This window comes from Ambystoma mexicanum, chromosome 6q (genome assembly GCF_040938575.1).
Source record: "Ambystoma mexicanum isolate Mex_15411 chromosome 6q, UKY_AmexF1_1, whole genome shotgun sequence".
Classification (NCBI taxonomy): Eukaryota; Metazoa; Chordata; class Amphibia; order Caudata; family Ambystomatidae; genus Ambystoma; species Ambystoma mexicanum.
In genome coordinates, this window is record NC_090937.1 from 1,302,238,764 (window position 1) to 1,302,264,622 (window position 25,859).

A 25,859-nucleotide genomic window follows, 5' to 3' on the forward strand; every position below is an offset into this window, starting at 1 on the left:
AGTTGGGTTGGCAATAGCAGATTTCCAGAAATAATAAGGGGAGTAGTTCTGAATATCTGCATGCATCATTATTTCAAAAATCCATTTTCATCCAGGTTTTGATTATGGATTGTGTACAGTAGATGGTCATACGCTATCGTTGTGTACAATTTTTTTTAAAGCAGAAATTGGTCCTTTGTGTCCCTTCTCTGCAGTCCTTTTGAGACGGAGTGTGAGAGTGGAAGTCACCTTTAGGCGTCCCATTGTGTTTTATTTTACTACAATACAATGCTTTCTCTTCCCTTAATTACAGTAAACAGACTTTTCTTTTTAAAAGTTCAGTAGAGTTTTTAAAATGTTAACCTTGTCGATAGCAGTAAAAAGTGAGTTTACATGACCTCATAATATGGCAGTGATTTCTGCATGCGGTTTTCCTACAGAATACCCCATGCAGTAATTCTGTCAGGCTCATAATTAAGCAGGTGGTAAAAAACGTAGTATTTCCAAATGCCTCCTGTTCTTACTCTTACTGCTGTACCCATAATGAGGGTAACAGAAGCTAAAAAATAAGTTGTTACATCATGATATAAATTAACATAGGCAAAGTCAATGGGTTTTTTGTTGTCTTATGTCATGTGCAGCCTCGTATGGACCAATAATGCCATCATAAGCAAGGGATAGTAACCATATGGGAAAGTTTAACATCAGATATACAGCTGCTTCCATTATACGCCATGTGCATTCTCTAATGACTGAATCCCCTTCTTTTTGATAAATAAATATATTTTACCCCAGTTAGACATAGAAACACATTTCCTTATTATCCTCTGACCTGGCAGCTACATTCCGTTTGTCTGTGTTTTATGATCTTAATATTATAGTTTTCCATTTCTATACCTCTACAATGCCATAGAGAACGCTTCTTAGCACCCCCATGGCAGCAGCAGGTTACCACCATATAAAATGAGGTAAGCCGGAAAGAGGGTGAGGTAAGTAGCGAAGAAACGAGGGATAGGTAGAGAAGGAAAAGGGGGGCCCCGGGTGGAATGCGAAGCGTTTCCCCCCGGGGAAATTTTTGGCGCTGCACACGGCCAGCGAGTGGCCGTGGGGGCAGAGCGCCCCTCTGGGGTATTTAAGGGGGCAGGGAAGGTTTGGGAGGCAGGCGACGGTTGGACTTGGCGATTGTCCCGCCCTCCCACCCCTTCATTTTGGTTTAGGTTCGGGGTTTGGTTTATTAAAGGTCGGGGGAGGACCATGGGAGGTTGGTTGGTGGGGTTTTTTTTACGTCCCAGGGCGGTTGGTGAGGGAGTTTTTTGGTAGGTTAAGGGGCGGCTGGCTGGTAGTTTTGTGTGACAAGTCGGGGCAGTTGAGAAGTTGTGATGTAAAATTTGGTGGTCAGTCAAAATCTCGAAAACAAAATCTCGAATGACAAAAAGCACGAAACAAAAATCTCGAAAAAAAAAATATCGAATTTTTTATTTATTTATTTATATATGTTTTTGGGGTCAGGTAAGTAAAAAAAGGGGGTAAAATAAAAAAAAAATGAAAAAAAAGGGGGGTTGGGGGGAACCCCCCCATTTTGAAAAAAAACGCATGAACCGTAAAATTTATGTTGCTGATGTGGCAGGTCAGTCTGGCTGCAGGTCATAGGAAGGGGGAGATTGGTGTAGAGGGGAGTACAAAGGGGATTGAAGTGGGTCTGGGCTCCGGGGGCATGGCCCCTTTTGATGTGGGGGGAGGGAAGCACAATGGGGGAATGACACGGGAAAGAAGGGGGTGGTGCTGTTTGCACAAGCGGGCCACCCCGGGGGAACAGGTATTGAGCCTGGAGGGGCATGGCCCCATGGAGAAAGCGGGACGCCTGGGAAAGGGGTAAGGAGATGGTAGGGTCCAAGGGACATTTAGGGAGGAAATGGCTTTATTTAATTATTTAATTGTTTGGGAAATGAAAATGTGTAATTAGTTAATTGGTGGTTTAAATATTTTGTTAGTCTGTAAGGCCATGGAGCCAGGTGAGCATTAATTGTAAGCTTGGGCCTGTCACATTAAAGCGACCTTTTCCACTTTTAAATGAGTCTGGGTTTTTGTGCAGTAAGCCAAAAAGTGCTGCTTATAGGGTCACAACAGACATACAGACATACAGACAGGGAATGGGAGGTTGGTACAGGGCACAGGGAGGGGAAAATTGCCACTGAAACATTTTTCATAACCATTCAGAATGTTCATAAAAACCTATGTGTCAGTAAATAGATCCAGTAGAAACACAAGTGGTCAAGTGGAATTTCTACCAAGGCACTGTACCAAGGTAAACAGGCATTGGCAATGCCAACAGCCATAGTGGTATTAATTGGCCATTAATGGTAGCAGGTGCAAAATGGTACGAGTACCTGGGCATCTAATAGCAGTGCCTGGCATATGTCTAATACTTATACACAACCCAAAACTGTTGGCTTTGCCAATTATTGTTTTTAACAGGATTTCAGTGAAGGACACGCAGATAAATCGAGTGGCTGAAGGCAGATCTCTGGAAGGAAATTTTTACTGCACCAGTAGCTGGTTTACAACTCCATTTAAATCATTAACTCTCAGAAGATTGCTTTGAAAACGGCACTCTGAGTGCTGGGTTTGATGGTGAGGCTTGAGTAAAGCTAGCTCAAAGAGTTCCCACAAGGAGGTGTTTTGGGCAGGCAGGGGCAGGAACTGGGAGGGAATGGCCATAAGGATTAGCATGGCCATAGACATGGGTGGGCAAATAACCAAACAACACCCACAGGATGTCTGGAATATGCCATTCCTCCCTATCATCTGTACTCTAATGCAATATTTTCGGCTTATAGGTGCTGAAAGCCACACCTAATAGCCCAAACTAAAAAGTGAGACAGGAGAGGGTAGTATAAGGGATAGGATGGCTCTAGTGGTTTCATTTTAGCTGCGACTAGCTCTTGCTGGTGTCACTCCCAGTTAACATCTTAGTGTGAGGACAGGAAAGACGGTGCAGATGATACAGACTTAAGGAGGTGGTGATGTAGAAGAGAAAAAAAGGCATGTTTGGTGCTATCTTGGATGCATTTGGATCCACTGAGTGGAACATCTATCGAGATTGAGAGAGGAGTGTCTATTCTGATTTGTGAGGAATCAGATTATCCAGTGGGCAAAAGCTACTAGCCAGCCATAAAAGTCATTCGCCACCTCATTGCTATACTTACCAGGGATCGAAATTAAAATTGGAGAAGCAGGAGCTAAGAGCAGCTCCTGGTTATCCAGCATTAACCATTGACAAGGAGCTACTACGCCAGGACAAGGAGCTGGTACATAGTTGGTGTCAAGCTAACCAGACTCTTCTATGCTACAAGCAGGACTTAAATAGCTTCCAGCTCCCCTCCATTTTGAACCCTGCATACATACAACACACCATTTCTTGCTCGCCAAGTGTCAAATAACACTACCTAATAGCTAGTGGTGAGTGCCAATTTTGCACCCTGGATTATCTACATGTTGCTTTTTCAGAGAGAAATAGGTTGTTAATTTTTTTTTTTTTTTTAAATAAACTACAGTTTATGCGCAATGCACAACTTTTGTTTCAAACAAAAGACAAAAGTTGGGCATTGCGCATAAACTGTAGTGTTGGCTGCTTGAGATGTGCTCTAACTGCCCAGTACATTTGCGGAGGCTTTTGCCAATGGGCAAAATCTGAAATAGTAATTTGGGGCCTGCCATACCTGGAAGCCATATGTGGGGTTTGGGTTCTCTTACTCTGCATTAGGTTATCTGGTCTCTAACCCCTCCTTGGGATTTTGTTTCTCTCACAACGCTTTGGGATCTCCAGTCTCTCCCCCCACCTTGGGGTTTGGTTTCTCTCACCCCGCCTTGGGTTTTGATTTCTCTCGCCCGCCTTGGGGTTTGGTTTTTCGTGCCCCTACTTGGGTTTGGTTTCTCTCACCCTGCCTTGGGGTTTGGTTTCTCTCGCCCTGCCTTGGGGTTTGATTTCTCTCACCTGCCTTGGGGTTTGGTTTCTCTCGCCCCGCCTTGGGGTTTGGTTTCTCTCGCCCGCCTTGGGGTTTGGTTTCTCTCGCCCTACCTTGGGGGTTTGGTTTCTCTTGCCCTGCCTTGGGTCTCTGGTCTCTTAACCCGCCTTGGGTTTCAGGTCTCTTACCCAGCCTTGGGGTTGGTTGGTCTCACCCCGCTTTGGGGCCTGTGGTCTCTCACCCCGCCTTGTGGTTTTGGGTCTCTCATCTGGGCTTGGGGTTGGGGTTCGCTCACCCCACCTTGCAGGGTGAGAGAAACCAAACTCCAATGCAGCACCACCTCTTGTGTTTCTTTCTGGTGTCAGGCAGAGATTGCCCTCCCTTCCCACAGGCTTCCTGCGGAACATTGGGGCTGGCGTCTTGGCACATCATATGGCATGTACTTAGATGGCGGGTGCTCCCCGTTGCTTCTCTGGGTTGTGCGCTTCAGCCTCTTGGTATGGCAGTGCTGTGTGCGTTCCTTTGGCTCGTCCACAGTCTGGTTCGCAATGCCTGGCATACGGTCTCCGTCCCATCTTCAATGTTAATTGGCTCTTTATCACTCCCAGCGTTAGGGGATGGACCGTTGCAGCGTTCCCTTGTTCCAGGCTGGTACTGTGCACACAAAGGGTCAGAAACCCTACCAGCGATTCTTATCAGGAGTTTCAAGGAGATCAGGCAATAAAGCTAGTCAAAGGACTCCAAGTGAAATTAGGTACACCTCTGGTAAAACCAGGCGTCCTTAGCGAGACCCGCGAGCAGACCTGGATGCTAACAACGGGTCCGTCAATAACAGGCCCGTTGTTAGCATCATCCCTATTCCCATTGAGCCCTATGGGGGCTGAAATGGGAATGGGGATGTACCTTGAATGGGGAAATACCTGGCCCTCCAAGGTTGGAATGGCCCGGTATTTCCCCATTCAGGGAACCCGGACCCGGTACCCGGAATGGGGGTAGCCATGCCGCAAAAAGCGGCATGGTTACCTCCAGGGTCATAATAGGGCCCAATCTGTTTGAGCATCCTGACTCCAACATATTCATCTCTCAAGTTGCATTGTGATGAAATATTGAAGACCTGAACATGTAATCTTCACTTTCCACCTTTCTGGTGCAGTACTGCATGATACCATACAATATGATGAATCCGATGGCGTTATCACTCCTTTCCTGGCGGTGACCTCCCCCTGCTGTGGCCAGGGGACAGCAGCCGTTACCTGTTCCTTACCCTCGGGAGACTATATGAGGGAGGATAATATGGGGGAGACAGCCTCTGGCGAAGTGTCATGGCATCATCGGATGAGGCATGGTACCCCCCTTTTCCTTCGGAGGATATCCCCCATACCTAAAGCCTTTATGGCGTATTATTAGACCTCCCCTCATCCACCCAGGAAGAGTGTTGAAAAACCTTTCACCAGATCTGTATACAAACCATCAAAAATCAACTTGCCTTTGAAAACCACTAAAAATGTTTAACCAAACTTCATATGCAAGTCGTCAAGAATGGACTTCCATTCCTATAAGCATGAGAATTATGGGATGAGGAAGAGGAATTGAGTAATACAGATCACGCAAGCCCAAGAGATGAAGCCAGGCTCTAGTTATTTGGAGCGCTCACCTACAGCAGGGACATTTAAACAGTTGAAGCAGCTGAAGAAACTGACAAATGGGAGCTGCTGGCGAGAGAAGACTACATCTTTCAGAAGCGACTGAGGGACCAGAAGGCGTCCTGTGGTGCCAACCGGCTTGTGAAGAAGAAGGGAAGGCGACCATAAGGAAGAACACACTGCAGGGACACCAGAAGCTGAGAGAAGACTTCTGGGCATTTGTAGGTGTTAGGAGGTTGCTCCCACCTTACTGAAGCTCAGGAAGATGCCAGAGAGCCCAGCAGGAGCCACAAAGAGCAGAGAAGCTGGGAAACAGAAGCAACAAGCAGGACGCTGAATGATTGCGGTTGGCTTACCGTGGGAGAGACGAAATATGCCAGGAAGAACCGGTCAATCCACGGAAGGTAAGCAGGGACACCGGGGCGTATCGGCAGACATGCCAAAGACTGTTAATGAACAGAACAACCCCTGAAAGAGTATGTGCAAGTGAACATTGTTAGAAAAGGATAAAAGTAATCAGAACAAGAGACTTAAAGCCATGTGAGTGTATAAAATGCACATGTGAAAGGACTCCTGGCAGATTAGTATACCAGGCAAATACGATGCCAGAAAAGGCTAATATAAGGCACTATCAGTATTGGAAATGTGTGCAGAGTCCACATAAGAAAGCCCTGACAGGTATACCAGGCTATTTGAAGGTGTGTTTGAAGGTACAAGAAAGTGCATATGTAACAAATGCTGTGGCAGGAGAGTATACCAGGTGGTTTGAAAGTATAAAGAAATCCCGATGTAAGAAAGCTCTGGCAGGAGAGTATACCAGGCAAGTGCAAGTTGTACAAGTGTTCATAGAAGAAGGTCCGTGGCAGGAGAGTATATTAGGTGGATGTTAATTGTGAAAATGTGTCTTTGAGAAAGCCCTGACAGGAAAGCATATCAGGCATTAAGATGAACAAAGTGTAAACTGAAATTAACTCAAGAAATCCTGATCAGATCACATCAGAGAAAAGGCAGAGGAAAATATATTAAAGGAGAAAAGAAACCTGGCAAGGGAGTACACCAGGTATCCTAACATGGCACAGTCCAAGGGTCAAGTTTCTTTGTGCGCCAGCCATGTTGACACTCAAGAGACTGATAAACCTGAACTGAAAACAGAGTGAAGAGAAATCCAGGGGAAAGGGAATCGCTCTCTGGAACAAGGAACTCTATCCTCTGGAACTATTTGTGTTGGAGTTTCATATTTTCTTTTTAAATATTTATGCATCACTGAAGGCCAAAAACATTTTCCCTTTCCAATTAAGAATTGTTTTGTTAGAATGTGAGGGTCAAAATAGAACTTTGGACACAGGACGTTTTGTTTTAGACATTCTGACCGTTGACATATCCTTAGTTTTGGTTTGAGGTAGGAAAACTCCTCTAGTGCAGGGACAGAGAGGCATTTTCCCAACCCCTTTTATTTTAATAAAAATCTTTGGCCAAAACTATGAACCCCTGGCGTCTGAGTTTCATTCCTGACTCCTCAAATGTGGTGTCAGAATGGGCTCAGGCTCAGTTGACACAGACTAAGGCACCCTCAGATTTCAAAAACCTAGCAACAGAGATTCTGCTCCATCAGTAGCTACAGAACAATCCATAGTATTTGATTTGTGTAATTGCAGGGGGGAGTTAATACAGCCTGGAGATCTGGTCTTAATACCTACATCAGGTATACATCAGATTTGCCTTTAAGTCGGGCCTAGCGTGGCGATTTAGCCTTGACGTATTAGCAGGCATCATAGACCCTAACTACAGAGGCGACAAAACAATCTTGATGCAGAACAATGGGAAGGAGGCATATCAAGTAAAGGCAGGGGAGAGGATGGCCCAAGGGATCCTGGAGAGGGCATTGTTTTTCAAAGCAGAGGAAGTTAAAACTTCTGATGAAACTGAAAGGGGGAGCAAAGAGTTTGGAGAGGCAGATGCAGATCTCCCTATTACATCAGAGGCAGTACCAACATAAGCCCTTGTGGAGGAAGGAAGATTATTCCAGACCTTGCATTCACCCAAACGAATTATCCCTTGCTTGCCAAAGCTTTCCTTCATGTGTTACCTGAAGAGGAGGGCAGAGAGAAGGGGGGGGGCATTTTTTTCCCTTAAGGCTGGATTACTCTATAGGGGTGACCTTAGTCCCGATGGTACTCCTAGATCTCAGCTAATGGTTTCCAAAAGCCACAAAAGGGTGGCATTAGAAATTGCGCACTCCCATTTAACAAGTGGTCACTTAGGAACAGCCAAGGCACAGGCATAGATATTAAGCAGTTTCTATTGGCCAGGAATGTATGATGATGTGAAAACTGTCATGCTTACTTGTGCTCTGTGCCAAAAGATCAGCTTTCAGAGGCCCCCTCCAGCTCCAATACAACATTTGCCAATAATTGACGTGTCCATTTCCTGCATAGGCATGGACATAGTTGGGCCCCTTGAACCATTGAAATTGGGGAATCAATATATATTGGTAAGTGTGGATTATGCAATTAGATATCCTGAAGCATTCCCATTACGCAATAATGCGACCCAACAAATCCTTAAACATTTGATTCTATTTTCCTCACGAGTCTGGTTCCCGAAGGAGATCCTAATAGACCAGGGAACTACCATCATGAGTCGACTCATGGCAGAGGTGAAGAAACTCCTGCATATAAAAACTCTTAGGACTTTCATTTATAATTCACAAACTGACAGGTTGGTGGAGCGAGTTCAACAAAACCCTAAAACATGTGTTAAATAAGTTAGTAGAGGTGGACGTCAAACATTGGAATATCATGATACCTCTGGCCCTTTTTGCCATCCGGAAAACACCTTAATCCTCAACACGGTTTTCTCCATTCTAGTTGTTATACAGCTGAGAGCCAAGAGATGTCCTTGAAATGTTACAGGAGACTTGGGAAGAGCAGAAGAAAGCCACCAGCCCCTTTCCCAAACTACCCAATGTTTAAAGGAAAATATGGCTACTGTCAGAACTGTAGTTCAACCTCACATGGTTAAGGCCCAAAAAAATGAAAAGCCATACCATGATAAAAACACTTTGCTTAGGTTCTTTTCCCATTGGACAAAAGGTTCTCGTTCTGCTTCTGTCATCTGAGAATATGTTGTTGTCCAAATGGCACAGTACTTTTTAGGTGATAGAACAAACAGGGCCTTGTAACTATCGAGCTTCCCAACCCGATAGAAGAATTAAGACCCATATCTATCACGTAAATCTGAAGAAGCAGTGTAAAGAGGATCCCATTAAGAACACTACAGTAGTCTTCACTAGTTTATTGTCTGAAGAATCTGACAAAAATAGCCTGAATCCTTCCCACCTATCTCAGAATCGGAGAGATGACTTGTTAGACTTAATAGAATAATTTCCTTATGTTTTTAGAACTGAGCCAAGAAGGGTAAAGGGGGCGTTTCACTACATCCGGACGCCCACAGTGAAAGTGGTCCATTTAAAACACTACCAGAAATCAGAATGTAGAAAGGAAATAGTCCTAGAGCAGGTGGAGAATATGTTAAGATCGAATAACATTGAACCCTCCCAAAGTCCCTGGTCCTGTCCAATAGTACGTATCACCAAGCCAGATCAATTGTGGAGATTCTGCAGTGATTCCAGAAAGGAGAACGTGGTTTCCCAATTCAACAGTTACCCTTAGCCAAGGATAGACGATCTAATTGATCGATTGGGAGCCACCGTTTTCCGCTCACGATTGATCTGATGAAGAGTACCTTTCAAAGGTTAATGGACTAAGTCCTTCGGACTTATTCCTCTATTTCTGGGGCTTATATCGATGATATAATCATTCATAGTAGAACATGGGAGGAACATCTACATTACCTATACCCGGGCTCAGGGAATCCAAAAAGATGTCACCTGGCACAATCAGCAGTCAAGTATCTTGGATTTTTTTGTTGGCAGTGGGCTGGTTCAACCGCAGAGTGAGAAGGTAACAGTTGTCCAATAAACCCCAGAGCACAGAACCAAGAAAGATCTAAGAGCCTTTTTGGGTCTAGTGGGGTATTATAGACGATTCATGCCCAGTTATTCTTCCATCACATTTGCCTCACTGATAAACCTAAGAATGTAGAACCCCAAACGATAAAATGGAAAGATGAGGACAAACTGTCTTTTGACAAATTTAAAAATATTCTGTGTAGTGAACCTGTGTTAAAGTTGGCAGATTTCAACAGAGGGTTCATTTTTATAGACGGATGCTTCACATGTTGGGTTGGGGGCTATTCTTTCACAAGATCACAATGGCATTGAACACCCTATTCTTTACATAAGTAGAGAATAACACCCTGAGAAAAGAATTATGCCACTGAGGCCTTAGCTATAAAATGGGCCTTGTCATACCTTAAGTACTACCTCGACAGCAGGAAGTTTAGATTGGTCACACATCCCTCTGCATTAACATGGATGAACCTCTGCAAGGACACAAATGCACTTAGACATGCAGCCCTATTGTTTCATGGTAGAACACCGAAAAGGAAGAGAACAGGGAAATGTAGACTTCCTTTCCAGTTTCTCAATAGGTGCTGAGAGAACCAGCCGGATTAGGGGAAGGATATGCGATTAATCCGATGGTGTCATCACTCCTTTCCCAGCTGTGACCTCCCCTCAGTTGGCCAGGTGACGGCAGCTGCTACCTTATCCTGACCCTTGCGTGGCTATGTGAGGGAGGATCACATGGGGGTATAGGGGATCAGCCTCCAGGGAAGTGTCATGGCATCATCGGATGAGACATGGTATCCCCTTTTTTCTTCTGAGAATATCCCACCCATACCTAAAGTCTTTATGGCATATTGTTAGACCTCCCCTCATCCACCTAGTAAGAGTGTTGAAAACCCTTTCACCAGATCTGTATATAAACCATCAAAAACCAACTTGCCTTTGAAAACCACTAAAAACATTTGCCCAAACTTTATATGTAAGTCATCAAGAATGGACTTCCATTCCCATAAGCATGACAATACTGGGACGAGGAAGAGGGATCGAGTAATATAGGTCACCTAAGCCCAGGAGCATAAGCCGCGCTCTAGTTGTTTGGAGCACTTACCTACAGTGGGCAAATTTACTCAGCGGAAGCAGCTGACCAAAGGGAACTGCTGGCGGGAGAAGACTTAATCTCTCGGAAGCGACTGAGAGACCGAGGGACAAGAAGGAGTGCCTTGGAGCCAACCGTGGACTGTGAGGAAGAACGTGTTGGGCGTTTGCAGGTGTCAGGAGGTCACTCCCACCTTAATGGAGCTCGAGAAGATGCCACAGAGACCAGCAGGATCCGCGAAGAGCAGAGAAGCTGGGAAACAGAAGCAGCGAGCAGGATGCCAAACGCTTGCTGATGGCTTACCGTGGGAGAGACAATATATTGCCCGAAAGGGGAATGAGGATCTGAGTGTCATCAGCGTAGTTAGTGTAAGTGACACCCAGTCTGTCCAATTTGTCAAATAGGGGCTTGGTAAAAATATTGTACATGGTAGGTGAAACACAAGATCCTTGTGGGACACCGCATGTAATGTTGATCGGGTCTGCTGAGTCAGATGGGGAGAAAACTTGCATGGTTCTGTTAGCGAGAAAAGATTGAACCCAGGCTATAGCATCGCAAGAGAAGTGGGCTGCAGAGGCTAAGTGTTTTCAGAGCACTGTATGGTCCACTAAATCAAAAGCGGCCGAAAGGTCCAGGAGCAATAACATTGCCATTTTTCCCTTGTCTTTAAGCTCATCTACTTGCGTCTTAAGGTCAATCAGTGCGGTCCCAGTACCATGTTTTGGTCTGAAACCTGATTGACGAGATCCCAGCAAGTGGTGAGCTTCAAGGTAGCGCTGAATCTGAAGGTATGCTACCCTGTCAATTATTTTGAGGAGAAAAGGTACCGTTGTAATGGGACGGTAGTTTGTAGGGATAGAGGGGTCCAGTGTCTGTTTCTTTAGTAAGGGAAGAACCTAAGATTCTTTTAAACTCTCAGGGACGCAGTTCGATTTAAAGGAAGCATTTATGTGTTTGGTTATGAATGGTGCTAAGTCTCTAGCTGCATCTTTCACTATTTGGGCAGGGCAGTTGTCTCCTTTGCAATTAGATGGCTTCAGCGATAATATAACTTTCTCTATTTGCAGGATCGACACCTTGTTAAAACTAAAGGAGGTGAGCGCCTTATGGGGTTGTAGTCAGTGGGATAGTGGGGGCCGTATTCGGTATCAAAGATGCTTTCTTTTTTAAGATTTTAGTTTGGAGCAAAGTTCTTTTGTTGGTGAGTGCATTTTGAATATCTGTGCACCATTGTTTATCTTTTGCGATGTTATCTACTGTAGGTATGGGAGAATCGACATCCCGGAGGATCACAAAAAGCTCCTTTGTGTTAGAGCTAGCTTTTGCAATTCTTTCATTGAAAACATTTTTTTTAGTGTTGATTATTTCATCCTTGTATTTTTTAGCTAGTTGGTTTAATTGTGTTTTGTTGTCCTCAGAGGGGGAGTGCCTCCAGACAGCTTGCAGCTTTCTTTTTTTGAGTCTTAACTCTTTGAGTTGTGGGGTAAACCAAGTGTTCAAATGGGCCTTTGGTTTACTTTTACGGAATTTGGGCCTCATTACGACCCAGGCGCTAAGTGGTTAAAGGCGCCGTAAAAGGCTGCGGCGCCGTTAACCACTTAGCGCCTTACTACAAGGTCCCTTTGCGGGACCCGACCTTAACGGCTGGTCTAGACCAGCGGTTAAAGTAGGGGCCCGCAAAGGGACTCTCGAGGTAAGTATGGTACCGCAATTTGCGGTACCGTACTTACCGCCTTCCCCATTCCCATTATGCCCTATGGGGCAAAAATGGTAATGGGGAAGGGCCAATGTTAAATGGGGAATTACCGCCCCACCAACCTTGGAATGGGGTGGTAATTCCCCATTGAACATTGGCGGACTTGTTACAATACCGCCAGCACCCATGGTGCTAATAGCGCCATGGGTTACCGCCAGTATTGTAATGAGGGCCTTTGACTGGCACAATGGTATCTAGCGCTTTGGTCATGGAGTTGTTATAAGTCTCAACTAGAAGGTGAGGGTCGGCATTCATAGAAATGGAGTCAAGAGCAGGCAAAAGTAGTGGTATTAGTTTGTCAATTGTAATGTTTTTTTTGCATCTCGTAAGTAATGGAGGAGCCATAGTTATGGCTCTGGGCATTGATTTGTCTAGTTTTAAGGTGAAATCTATCAATTAATGGTCAGTCCAGGGTTGGGGTGTTATGTTCAGAACAGTGGATGAACAGTTTAGGTCGGCTATCCAGTCAAGGGTTCTACCTTTGATATGGCTGGGGACATGCACTTTTTTGGTAAAGCCATGCTCGGTCAGTGTGGCTGCTATCATAGGTGCATATTTATCCTCTGGGTCATTACAACCTAGGTTAAAGTCGCGTAACACTAATATCTGCGAAGATTCTTTTGTATTGTTAGAGAGCAGGTTTGACAGTTCCCCTCGCTGATGATGCAGTGGACCTTCTGTCTTCTGTTTGCTCTGTTGCCGGTGCATGCATATCTTCAGCAATCTGAACTGCTGCTTCCCGGAGCTCTGACAGCTCTGTTGGTCCTCTGCTCCCGTCTGCAAACTGAAGAGCCACACCTTGGATTGGGAGCATGTCTCCCTCTCGGCTGGGCTTCTCTTGTCTTGGGTTAAAGAAGTCACCAATGTCCCCTGATATGAGTCCCCTACTATTTGGTCCTCCCACATAGTACCGCCCCCAGGGTCCGGATCAGGTAGCGGCTGACTTCCCGAGGCCACATGAGAGAGGGCCCATAGCAGGTCTTAGTGATGCTCATGCTAGATTCATCAGTTAGTATTTGGTAGGTATGTTTGTATGGCACATTTTGCCAGGGGATTCAAAGGTATCTCCTAGTAGCTGTTGGTGTCAGGCTTACCAGGCTGTTCCAGGCTACATGCATACATGTCAATAGCTCCCAGCTCCTGGCAATCTCGAACCATGATTTTGTAATAGTTATTGAAAATAATATGCCAGCAATGATAGGGCTACATTAAATTGAAATGCAGACAGAAAACAGTCTACGGAAAGGTAGGAGGTAAAATAATGTCTGTCTTAGCGGAATTTACTTGTACATATTGGGTGAATTGCATAGCACTTCTTTCAATGTGGTTTCTGTTGCACACATATTGTCTACACCATACAAGATGATTGCAACCAATAATTTCTGGAGTCTGCGATAAATAACTATACAAATGTGCTTTCTTTCTAGGTGATTTATTCTCTGAATACAAAGAACGATGAACTGGAGGCCAGTATTCACACCCTGAAAGATGCTCACAAGGAGGAAATTGATAACATTGTCAGTGAGACAAAGGAAAGAATTAATCAGTGCAAAATAAATGTTGGGGAAGAATTAGAGCTGAGGCAACGCCTCCAGGCCCTGGACGAGGCGGTGGAGCTTCACAAGAAACTGCGGGAAGAAGCCGTGGCTGATTTGGCCTTGTACCAGAAGCAGGTTGAAGAGCGGGATCACAGAACGCAGATCGAACATGCCGAACGGATCATATCCCTTTCCAAGGAGATGTTAGATATAAAGGCGGACTTGGAAAAACAACTCCATCTTATGAACCAGGAAGCAGGCAGCCTTAGAAAGGAATGCACTGTGTACAGAAAAGAGTATTCAGAGGGGAAAGAAAAATTAAGCGAACAACACAGTCTGGAGTTGCAGGCTCTGCTTGAGGAAATGAAAAGCCTGAAGACGGAGAATCAAAAAATAAGCGAGGAATGTGTGCAGAAAACCATGAAATTACAGGCCACCCATGAAAAGGAGAGGGAGGCCTTGAAGAAGGCCCTGCAGCAGTCGGTGACAGAGACACTTAAACAGTGGCAGCAAAGAGATCTGGAACAAAAGAAAAGCTTTCAGGCCCAGGAGGCCGCTTTGCAGCAGCAAGTGAAGAAGCTGGAAGTCGACATTGAGGTCAAAAGCCAGAAGATGAGTGAATTAAAGAAGCACTCCCACAAAATGAAGGACAGGATCCAGGTAAGGGGAGACAGTACCGGTCTGGAGGGTTGATATGCTTTATATCAGTATGCAGTGCAATGCAATGCGGTCTTCATGAATTATTTTGTAAGTTCTGCTACAAAAAATGGCACATGTTCTTTTTTAAGGTTCATATTTTGTTTGCTATATTTGTCTGTGCTGGTTGTTGTGTATATTTTCTTCAGAGTATTCAAGAGAAGTCCTAGGTTCCAATATCTGTTTTTTCAAGTCTTCTGTACTACCAAGAGTATTGACCTGTACCACCTCCGAGGATAAAATATGTGTTTCTCACTTTGAATTGCGTTGTTTGTACAAGGCTGCAATGGATTTTGGTCCACACATAGAAGTTCAACTTCAGAGCGCCTCTGTACAGAGAAAGGGAAGGAAGGATGATAAAAGGGAGTGGGGAAGCGCCGCCGGAAGTGGAATGATTCCTGATGGTAATAGTGGAGAGTTGGAGAGTGCAGACCTGCCGTAGGTGTATGGTTGGATGGCAAGGAGGGAATACTCTAGTAAGGTATCTTGGACTGAGTCGATAGAAAGCTTCATGGACAAGGTAGAAAAAACGGTGCACATTTTATTTGGGAACCACAGCAAGAATTTCATCACTGATGAGATGTAATCGCACACATTAAGGTCATTGATGATAGTCACAGCATTGTTGTAGAAATGTATACAGTGATTTCCTTTTAATGAACAGTTGGCCACTTTCCTAAATTAAAAGAGTGAACTATTAGAATTTGTCGGCTGCTCTGATACTTCTTTCTAGTCACGACATTTCAAATGACCATGTAATTCTTCAGAAAACTATTAATGTGACAAAATGACTACTGCTCTGCAGGGGTACAGGGAGGATTAGCGGCTAAACTGCCAACTCAGCCCCACAGTACCACTACTGCAGCAGCGGTCCAAATCAGAAACGTAAAACAGACACAGCCAGACGGGTGGGTGTACTGCCTTTGTCTTTAGAAATAACCTGGCCTGAAGACAGGCTATACTGTACATGGGGGGTGCGAGAAGATAGCAGTAGCAACCCAACCAACGTATAGTCCAAAATAAAAGAATGCCCAATCAAGCTTTAATTAAAAGATAGACTTTTAATGAAACAATACAAAAGCAAATAACAAATTAACACAGAGAAAATAACCCACCTGGTAAAGAAATACAGAAAATGCTAGCTTTTGAAGAATAGCACTCTAGGTAGATGACCTCAGGCACTTATTTAGCACAATGGTTAAAGAAGGTGTCTTGCAAAGGAAAGGCAGATAAAGGGCTTAAAAGTCATTATGGCCCCAAATGTGGACCAAGGGACACAGGCCTCTTCCCAGTACCGTAATCTTTGTCTTGGGGGCTATCTGCTTCAAACCAGGAGTATGTGTGCTTTCGGCATCAGGCTAGCCTTGGATCACTGAGCAGCAGTACTGGGTCCCCCGATGCCGTGCTGTGAAGCAGCAGCAACGGCTTGCAGGCCGAAGATGCTGGGCATGGCAGGTGATGTCAGGACTCGGGGTCTCGGGTATGGAGAAACAAAGACCGGCCTTAGGCAGTGTGCAGGCTCAGCTGACGCAACAGGGAATTGAGATACTGCAGCATCATCAGCATGGAGATAGAAGAAGCTGGAAACAAAGGTTTTTGGGTCGAGCTGGGTATGCTAGAAGACTCGGCGTGTCAGGATTGTGGGGAATGGGGGTCATAAAGGGCTCTGTGGCCGCACTAGCCCTGGAGATGCCGGGCTATGGGGGCAACAACTACACTACCCAGAGATCCTGGCGGCAGCTCGAGTGCTGCCAGGAACTCTATTTAATCCCCACCCCGGCCCGTGCTGTGTGCTGGTTATTACACCATGTGGCATGGGCAAAGGAGCAGGTAGCAATCTCTGCAGCAAAATTCCACAGAGTAAGGAAGGGTCCTCCGTGCGGGTCACATCCAACCTTGGCAGGGGTTCAGAGAGGGCCCTGCCAGGCGCATATGGAGGAATACTTGACCGCGGAACATGCAGTCAACTGGAGCCATTAGCCTCATGGTGCACGGCTCAGTTTCAGAGGTTTTGCCTGCAACAACTTCGCCCGGGAAACTCTTGTAGGGGGTTCGGGCCAAAGATAAGTGGAATATGTGGAGTATGCCTTGTATGATTACAGAGGGCTGCTTAAAACCTACAGCACTTTTCCTTTCTTTTGTTTTTATCAATTGAATACACCAACCTGTGAAGGAACAAGTTGCAATAGACTTGAGGCAAAACATCCTTACAAGGCTCAGAACTTTATCCAGTTGCTTTAGGTGCATGCATTCACATCATATGCTAGTAAGGCTGCTTCAAGCTCATGTTTTCTATATGTGTTCAAGCTTGTGTATTGCTTTATGCGGTGTAGTGATTTTGCTTAAAATGTTGGGGGGTGGGGCCTGATAGCGGTAGGAAAGTCGCGAGGAAGTTGATGAAAGGGTGTAAATGGGTCGGGTGAAAGAAGGTTGTATGGACATTTTGGAATAAAGTGTTTAAAGTATTGTGTCTTCAGGTCAAGGTCTCTCTGGTGCCTTGGTAGTTTTAAACCTCCAACAATATTTGGCATGAGGTAGCTCATTGGGTAGAGCACCTGTGATTAACATGCAGGTACAAGAATGGGATTCAGCCCAGATAGTGTGAGGATCTGCCAGGGGTGGGTATTGTGAGGCGCTGGCACTGGGGAACTGATAGATGGTGTAAGGGGCTGTCAGTGGTGGACAGTGTGTAGTGCCTGCACTGGTGGGCAAATGTGAGGATCTGGTATTGGTGGGACAGTGTGAGGAGCTGCAGTGCAGCGTTGGGAGCTAACATGGGAATGAGCAATTCCTCATAAACCACATAGAAACATAGAAACAACTTTCCCATTATAAACAGTTAAAATGCTCAAAGCACATCAACAAAAAAATTAATGTAATTTCCCTCTGCATCGTCCACAAGTCCACAAGGCTTTCTGGGCCCGGGGCCCGCCCTACATCCAACTCTCTCTTCCTAAACAACTTCCTTCTCGAGCCCTTCACTCAGCTACCTCCAACTCTCAGAGGGTCAGACACTTCACCAGGCAGAGAGTGGGGGGGTTAGATCTCTTTCCTCTGCAGGTGCCTTCATCTGGAATGGCCTCCCTGTCCCTTGCAAACTTGAGCCGAATGACATGAAGTTCCAGAAGCAGCTCAAGACCTTCCTTTTCACTTCTGCTTTCTCACTCTCTCCCCTTACAAACCGGTATGCTGCACTGACTGGTTGCCTGGCTACCCTCTGAATCTCACGGGTACCAGGCTCCCCTGACCAGTAGCTCCTGCACTGCCTCCAGGCCTTCCACGCACTTAGGGGTGGTATCTGGAACCCTATAGTCAGAGCTGTGCTGCCCTGGCTGCACTTACTCAGAGGATTGCTGCCCTGATTGCACTCCCATTTCCCTCCCCCTTGCTCTCCCCCTCTCCCACCACTTTTGCATATCGCACTTGCACAATCTGAATGGCACAAGGCCTAGTAGAATGGCTTGTTTTGTCCTCCTTTTGTCCCCCCCTCCTTGTCTTGTCCCTCCTAAAAACACTTGTGTTACAGGAGCATCATAAATGACTCAGCATATCATATCATAACATTGCACTCTTAAGCTGTAAGAAGGCTACAATTATACAGATCATACGAAAACAGGACCTGGCAGCAGCAACACCTTTGTGAAGTGCGTGTGATTGGTTGCTAATATTATAAATGGAGCAACATTTAAAGCTTATTAAACTGTAATAGAGGCTTTTTTTTCAAGTGTAGACTATAAACTAAATCACTTCTATGGACTAATAATTTTGCTAGATAAGGTAAGGGAAAAGGATTTGCCCAAGATCGCACATTTTAATTATGTGAAGAAGCTGGGATTTGAGCTCAGACTATGCATAATGCAAAGAAAATGTGACGTACCAAAAAAGTTAAATAAAACCCTTTTTTTTCAATGTCATCATTGAAATAAAATGGTTTAAAAATGGGGCAAGTGGTGATTTTGTGACTCCATTTATATGTCTTGAGAGACGATGCAGATTAAGGGTGGAAGATGTGTGGGGGCTTTCACTCAACAGTTAATGTTTAGAGGACTTGCTGCCATTCACAGCTGATAAAGAACTGCCTTTTCAAATGTGCTGAAACGTTAAGCAATTGAATAGCTCTAATTCCGCGTTTGAAGGAGTGCCATTGGGGACACAGCAGCCTCCTATTCATGGTTTGGTTGTGTGTGGGGGCTGCAAGGCCGCTGGGGAGCGAGGCCTAGGCAGCCGAGGAAGCTATGAGCTAACGAGGTCATAGAAGTTCAAAGTCGTTTGACTGTTTACAGGAGCAGACATTAAAGCCATTGTTAGCTGAAGACTTGCTCACTTTCAATCTTAAAGAATAATCACTTTAGTAATGTGATGACCTTTTTCCTCGACCTGCGCTCGTGTGTTTTCTGAAACATTTGTTTTTTGTTTTGTTTGTTTGGTTTTATTACTTCTATAGCGCACCTTAACCCAGAGGTATCTGGGCGCATTTGGCATTTTCAAGTGTTACAGTAATACAGTGTCATGGCATACAGAATTACACATATTACAGATGTCATACAGTATTATACCTATTACAACTCTCAGTTACATATATATACAATCACATCATAGGGACGACAGGTAAATTCAATACAATATGCAGAGCAAGGGCGGCTAGGGGATCCAAAGTAATGAGGTAAGGCATAATGTTATTGCTTCTCAACTAGCCATTTGATAGACTTACTTCTGAAGCTTGAGAATGAGTTGGTGGTTTTCAAGGAGGGGGGAGTGAGTTCCATAGCTGAGCAGCCATGACTGGGAAGCTGCTCCCCCCTGATTTTTGTAATTTGTATCTAGGGACTAGCAAGCTGAGGGTGTTGGAGTACCTGGTGACTCTAGTTGAGGATCTGAGGTTAAACTTTTCTGTTAGATAAGGAGGAGCTGCCTGATTCAGAGACTTATGTGTGAGGGACATAGTTTTAAGTTGGATCTTATCATTGATCGACAGCCATTTGTGCTGTCTTCTTGTTTCAGATATGTGAGCTCTTCTTGAGATACTTAGAGAAGATCTCATGGTGTTATTTTTTTTTTAACACCTTTATTTTGAAATATGACAAGTGCATCACGTATAGCAAACAAATTTAGACATTTTACATTTTGGCATATAGCAGGCTGTGCGTTTTGCAGTTGGGGGCCTCATTATATTGTACATGCATGTGGCTTCTTATTCTTGATATCAATCTGGGATCAATAATGGTCCTGTGAGTCTGTTAGCTGGGTCATTAGCTGAGTTGGAGGATTCGTCTCCTGACGAGTCGGAGGACGGCCTACGATATCTCCTTAAAGAGGCCCAGATATCCTTTGGTCTGCAGGCAGACACCACGTTTTGTGCATATACTTCTTAAGTTTCCTGTACTTGAATGAGGTCTTTCATCCAGGCCTGCCGTGTGGGAGGGTTTTTGCCTTCCAGGCTCTGAGTGTGCACCTTTTGGACCTGCCCCCGCGACTGCGACCAGGCGACATGTTTTAATCGAGGCCTTCCCGATGTCTCTGAGTAAGTATTTCAGTGGGGTTGCTGGGATCCTGTGCCCAACAATGTATCTTACCGTGTCTGCTACCTCATGCCAGAACCTTGCAATCACGGGACAGTCCCAGCACATGTGGAAGGAGTTTGCCCCTTGGGTCTGACATTTTGGACATTCTGATTTGATTGTGGGGTCGAATTTGGCAATTTTGTTCGGAGTGATGTGTAGATGGTTTAATATCTTGAAGTGGATCAGTCTAAAATTGGCGCACATGAAGATAGCTTTGGTGAACTGACAGTATTTGGCCCATTGGGTGTCCTCAATAGTGATGCCCAGGTCTCTCTCCCATTTGACCTTCATTGTGTTCTTAGAGGGGGTATGCCGTTGAACTGCATTGTTGAGGGTAGAAATTCATCCGCTGAAGCCCTCTGGAGTCATAATGTCGGTCAAGAATTGGTGGGTAGGTGGGGCTTCCGGTAGGGATGGCCATTGCTTCTTGCATGCAGCCTTAAGTCTGTAGTATTGTGTTGTTGTAACCAGCCCGGTCCCGACTTTTGTCTGGACAGTGATCAGGGACGCAAATTTCCCGTCCGGGTATAGGTCTCCTATGTGCATTTCTTTCCCTGGGTCCCATTTTTTCTGGAGAGTCGTGTCCAGGGGGAGGGAGGGTTCAAGCTTTGGGTGGTGCCACAGCGGGCTGTATGGCCAGTAAGGGTTGTCGCACCCCACTCTGTTCAGTAGGTTAGACCATGCTCGGACTGTAGAGCCTACTGGGTGGACCTCCCCTCGGTCTCTCTGAGCTTTGGAGTAGGGCATTGCCTGTAAATTGTAGGGGGCGGCCGCAAACCTTTCAGCTTGTATATGTTCGTATGCCTCGGTGGAGTCTGTCCAGTATTTTGCGAAGTGGGCCTGGGAGGCCTGATAGTATAGTTGGAAGTCCGGGGCTGCCAAGCCTCCAGTGTCGTATTTCTCACATAATTTGGGCCACTGGATTCTCACGGTTCCTCCGCCCTATACAAACATAGATGCCAGTCTCTGAAGTTGTTGAAAAAATGGTTTGCCCCGCCAGATGGGTATGTTACTGAACATGTACAATAGTTCCGGACCTATAACCATTTTGAGTAGCACTATTCGCCCGTATAAGGATATTGGGAGTTTATCCCATACATTTAGTTTGTGTTCCAATAGTGTTAGGTATGCTTCATAGTTGTTCCTATACAGGGTCTGTTTGTCTGTGACCATTATGATTCCCAGGTATCGGGGAGTAGTCGGTGACCATTTAAATTGTGCAATGGCTGTGGACTGCACTGTGGACGGGGTGAGTGGGATGATTTCCGATTTAGCCTGGTTGATTCGATACCCAGAGTATTTGGCAAATGTTTCAATTTCTTGCATTACCGGTGGTAAATTGGTTTCTGGGTTTCTGACATACAGCATTGTATCATCTGCGTAAAGTGAAATAAATTGGGGAGGTCCCCTAACGCGAATACACTTCCAAGCATGTTTGTGTCTAAGTTTGGCGGCTAAGGCCTCAATGGTGAGTGCAAATATAAGGGGGGATAGTGGGCAGCCTTGCCTAGTACCTCTTCCGAGTGCAAAGCTAGGGGATAGTGATTTGTTCGTCCTGACCATTGCTCTGGGATCGGTGTATAAGAGTCAAATGTATTTAATGAACCCTGGGCCAAATCCCATCTTGCTTATTATAGAATACATATAGATTCAGGACACAGAATCAAATGCCTTTTCAGCATCTAATGTGGCAGCTATTGTTTTGGCGTTTGGGTCCAGCTGGGAAGTGATAGGGAAAAATCTCCTGAGGTTCAATGCGGTGGATATGGTAGGGACAAACCCTGTTTGGTCGGGATGTATGAGTGCATTTATGATTACTTTGGTGTATATCTTGGTGTCAGAATTGATTAGGGATAGTGGTAGGTATGACATGGGATCCAATGGTGGCTTATGGGGTTTAAGGAGAACTGTAATGATGGCTTCTTTCATGGTGTTTGGTAGTGTCCCTTTGCAGGGGGCCTCTTCCCAGACTTCCAGCAATATGGGAACCAATTCCTCCTTAAATGTTTTATCTCAGGGTGTTATTTTGCAAGGATTGTAATTTATTGATAACATATTTACTTGCTCCCAGGTAAAGTCAGTTGCAATAGTCCAGCTTGGACAGTATTAGGGCTCTCTTGTGAGTCCAGTTTGCAGCTATGCAAAATAATGGGGTGGAGGTGACAGTCTGAAGTGCGACAAAGTTGGAGGGGTCAGGCACCTCTGCCCTCCCCTTAAATTACAGCCATGGCTTTATGTGCTAGGCTCACGTCAGAGTCTTGTTGTCAGGTTGGCCATGTCGCTATGTCAGCTAAAACTATGCTTAGCTGAAATTCTCAGCATATGTCTCTGCAAGCTTATCTGTGAAAGTCTACACGGTGCCTGCATATGCTGGAACTTGACTCTATACAGGTTATGTTCGTTAAGTTTAGGAGTACGTTGAAGTGTTAAGAAAGGACAGGTTGGCCTCAAACCTAGGCGTACAGTCTAGCGGTACATGGCATCATGTGCTTGGATCACCTCATTCCTACAACGAAGGGCCATGAAGGTCTTCTCTGATCTAGCTACTGCCTCACCCACCATTATGCTATGTGGGGTACCACAAGGCTCATGCCTCTCTCCCACCCTCTACAATATATTCACTCGCCCCCTCTTCCTCATCCTTGACGCCATGGGGATCTCCTACACTAATTACGCAGACGACACGCAGATCCTCATCACCCTGACAGGCGACTATGACACTGACTCCAAGACCGTCAACACCATCTACAACACAATCCAAACCTGGATGGCGGCCAACAGCCGCTGTCTCAATTCAGACAAAACCAAACTCCTGCTTGTAGGCTCCCCTGACACTCTCAAAAAACTTGACGACCTGTTTACTCACTTCACCATTGACTCCATCAAAATTCCAGTATCTGAGTCAGTAAAAACCTTAGGCGTCTACCTGGACTCAAGTCTGTCCATGACCAGACAGGTGAACGCCATTGCCTCTTCGGCCAAACTCCTCAATGCAGTCAGACCCTACCTTTCCAACGACACCTGCACAAACATAGCAAGGGCTATCACTGGATCACGGTTGGACTACTGCAATGTTCTCTTCCTAGGGACCTCCACAAAAAACCTTGAGAAACTGCAAGTTACTCAAAACAACGCTCTACGCGCAGCACAAGGCATTTCCAAAAGAGAGCACATTTCTACTGCTAAAAGAGCCTCCCACTGGCTCCCTATAAAAGAGAGGATCATCTTCAAAACCCTGACCCTCACCCACAAATGCATTCACCTCGCAGCACCAGCATACCTATCGCAAAGGATCCACCCTGCCCGTTCCTCAAGACCAATTAGGATCCCCTATGCCAACCTACTCACCGTACCCATGGTAAAAAGAGCAAGAGCAGGTGGTGCCAGCTTCCCCTTCCTAGCTGCCCTGCACTGGAATGCCCTCCCCACTGCCCTGCGAGGTGAACCTTCACTCACCGCCTTCCGTAAAACCTTGAAAACCACCCTGTTTGCCTGATCTTTTACCCCGTTCATTACATTCATCCCCTATATGAATATTTGAACTGTGTACGTTTCTATGCAAAACATGCATCTCTGCACCCAACTGCTGTAACTTATGCAAAATGAAACTAAGCCTGCTGCAAGTAACAGCGCCACAATGCTCCTGGGCTGTCTGTGCGCTATATAAATGTAAAAAATAAAAATAAATCACAAGAAACACTCAGCCCCAGAAAGGTGGTGTGCAACTACTTTTCCATAGTTTGCCCTTCCTATCCAATTACATTCCCTAATCTTCCCTCTGGTTTTTCTAATACTACCTATCCACAACCTCTCCCAATGTTCACTACATTGGCCACCTCATGGTGGCCTGTTTCATTAGAAGTCAGGAATCTGTGCCAACCAAGGTAGGAGGGTTGTACGCCATTCGGCTTTTGTGGTTGGGCAGGGGTTGTCGATTAGCTAACTCCCTTCCGGGTTTGACAGGCAGCTTTGTTGCAGAGATGGCAGAGCTTCAGCATCTGCATTGCACGAAACTTGGAAATGCGTAGGCGGTTCAGAGTCGAGGTAGGAGAAGACTCAGCGGCTCCTGTGCAGCAGCTTGAATGGCTTTGAAGCAGGATTGGCTGTTTTTAAGATGCAGGAGGAGCCAGGGGTCACTTCCTTGGTTCTGTGGTTGCTGGAGAATCCCAATCTATGGGCACCAAGGCAATATGAGTCATTCTGTTGCACTTCCACCACAGGGAGTTTGGCTGCAACCTATAGGGGTACCTTCCCTTCATCTCCAGTGACAGGGTTATGGTTCCAGTGCAGCCACAGTGAGGCCTTGGTCTAATAGTAGTCAGCCCTACTGTTCCCTTTCGAGGGTTATGGGTAGGGGTCGCCTCTGCCTCGGATGCCTTATGTCTTCACCTCCCTGGCAGAGGATTTCAAAGCAGCTAGTACTTAAAATGACTGGGTTCCCCTTTCATTTCATGAGCAAAAGGTCATAGGTCGATTGATCCAAATCAAACCTGCTGTAAAGGGTCCAATCCCTGTTGTTGTTACAAGTATCCTATGTCTAATGAGATCACACATAAGGTGCCTTACTTGGAGTAAGTTGAGGAAACAGTAAAGAGACGAGAACCTAACAGGTAGGAAGATAATGGGAAGCTTCTCCAGGTCTACCCCTCGCTAAATACTCTAACCCCACACCCAACCCCATGCTTGCTGGCTTCAAAGGCATTGTAGAGGTCAGCACCATGGTGTGAGACTGGCATTGTCATGTTAGTGCTGTCTCTTAAGCACATTTCCCAGGATACCTCAAGGGGAAAATCTGTATGTCCTAGGTGTATCCATCCCTACTGAGGAATCGTAAGAGGTATCCTGTCTATTGTGGAGACAATTCGGCCTGGACGCCAATAAACATTAGTTCTATCATGGTTTGACACTGGTGTAATATCATATTGTTGTGGGTTCATAAATGTGTGCTCTTTATCAGTCACCATGCCACAACCAGGCATTGATTATATATTGTTTTATTTATTTATTTATTTTTTATTACGAGTGTATAATCACCGAAGTGATTTTTACAAGAAGATGAACACAGAAAAGAAAAATATAAAAACTTCAATTGTTTCTGAAGAGAAACTTCACAAAAGTGTTTTGTCCAAAAGTCAAAGCATAGAGTCAATACAGAAGTCAGAGCTTGAAGAAGGAGAAGTGCGACGTTTGAAGATTGAAAATGAGGATTGAAAATGAGGGCGAGGGTAGAGGCGCCAGATGAGATCGTTTCCTACCATCTTGGCAGAGTAGACCGACCCTCCCGCCACCAAGAGGTGTCACCCCTTGAGCCTACTTTCACGTGGGACCAGACTGCTGAGTCTCCGAAGCTGATTATACGAAGATTTGATCCAGAATTTTCGTGGCTGCTATAGTCCAAGATGGTCTTAAACCTCCTATTAGACGCTCCCACCAAAGTGCTTTATCCATCAGGTAAGCATTCTTTAAGTGATGCAGTATATACAGCGTTCTGAATTTGTCTGTTCCTGGGCCCATTAATAAAAGGTGCCGTACTGTTTCACTTTGTTCGATGTCATTGCAAAAGTGGCAGGTATTAGATGGAGAGAGGCCTCTTATGTGCAGTATGTCATTCGTCGGTAACAAATTCAGCCTTGCACGTAGAAGAGTGTTGCAGGTTTT

General features: G+C 45.4%; 1 protein-coding gene across 2 annotated transcripts in view; it reads left to right on the forward strand.

The window, feature by feature from the left end:
• Nucleotides 1-25,859, forward strand: part of FAM184B (family with sequence similarity 184 member B) — an 805,260-nt gene that overhangs the window by 97,758 nt on the left and 681,643 nt on the right. For both annotated transcript variants that reach the window (XM_069631907.1, XM_069631908.1), the window contains exon 2: nucleotides 13,834-14,604. In XM_069631907.1, the coding sequence (XP_069488008.1) occupies nucleotides 13,834-14,604 (771 nt within the window). The remainder of the gene's footprint in view (nucleotides 1-13,833; nucleotides 14,605-25,859) is intronic.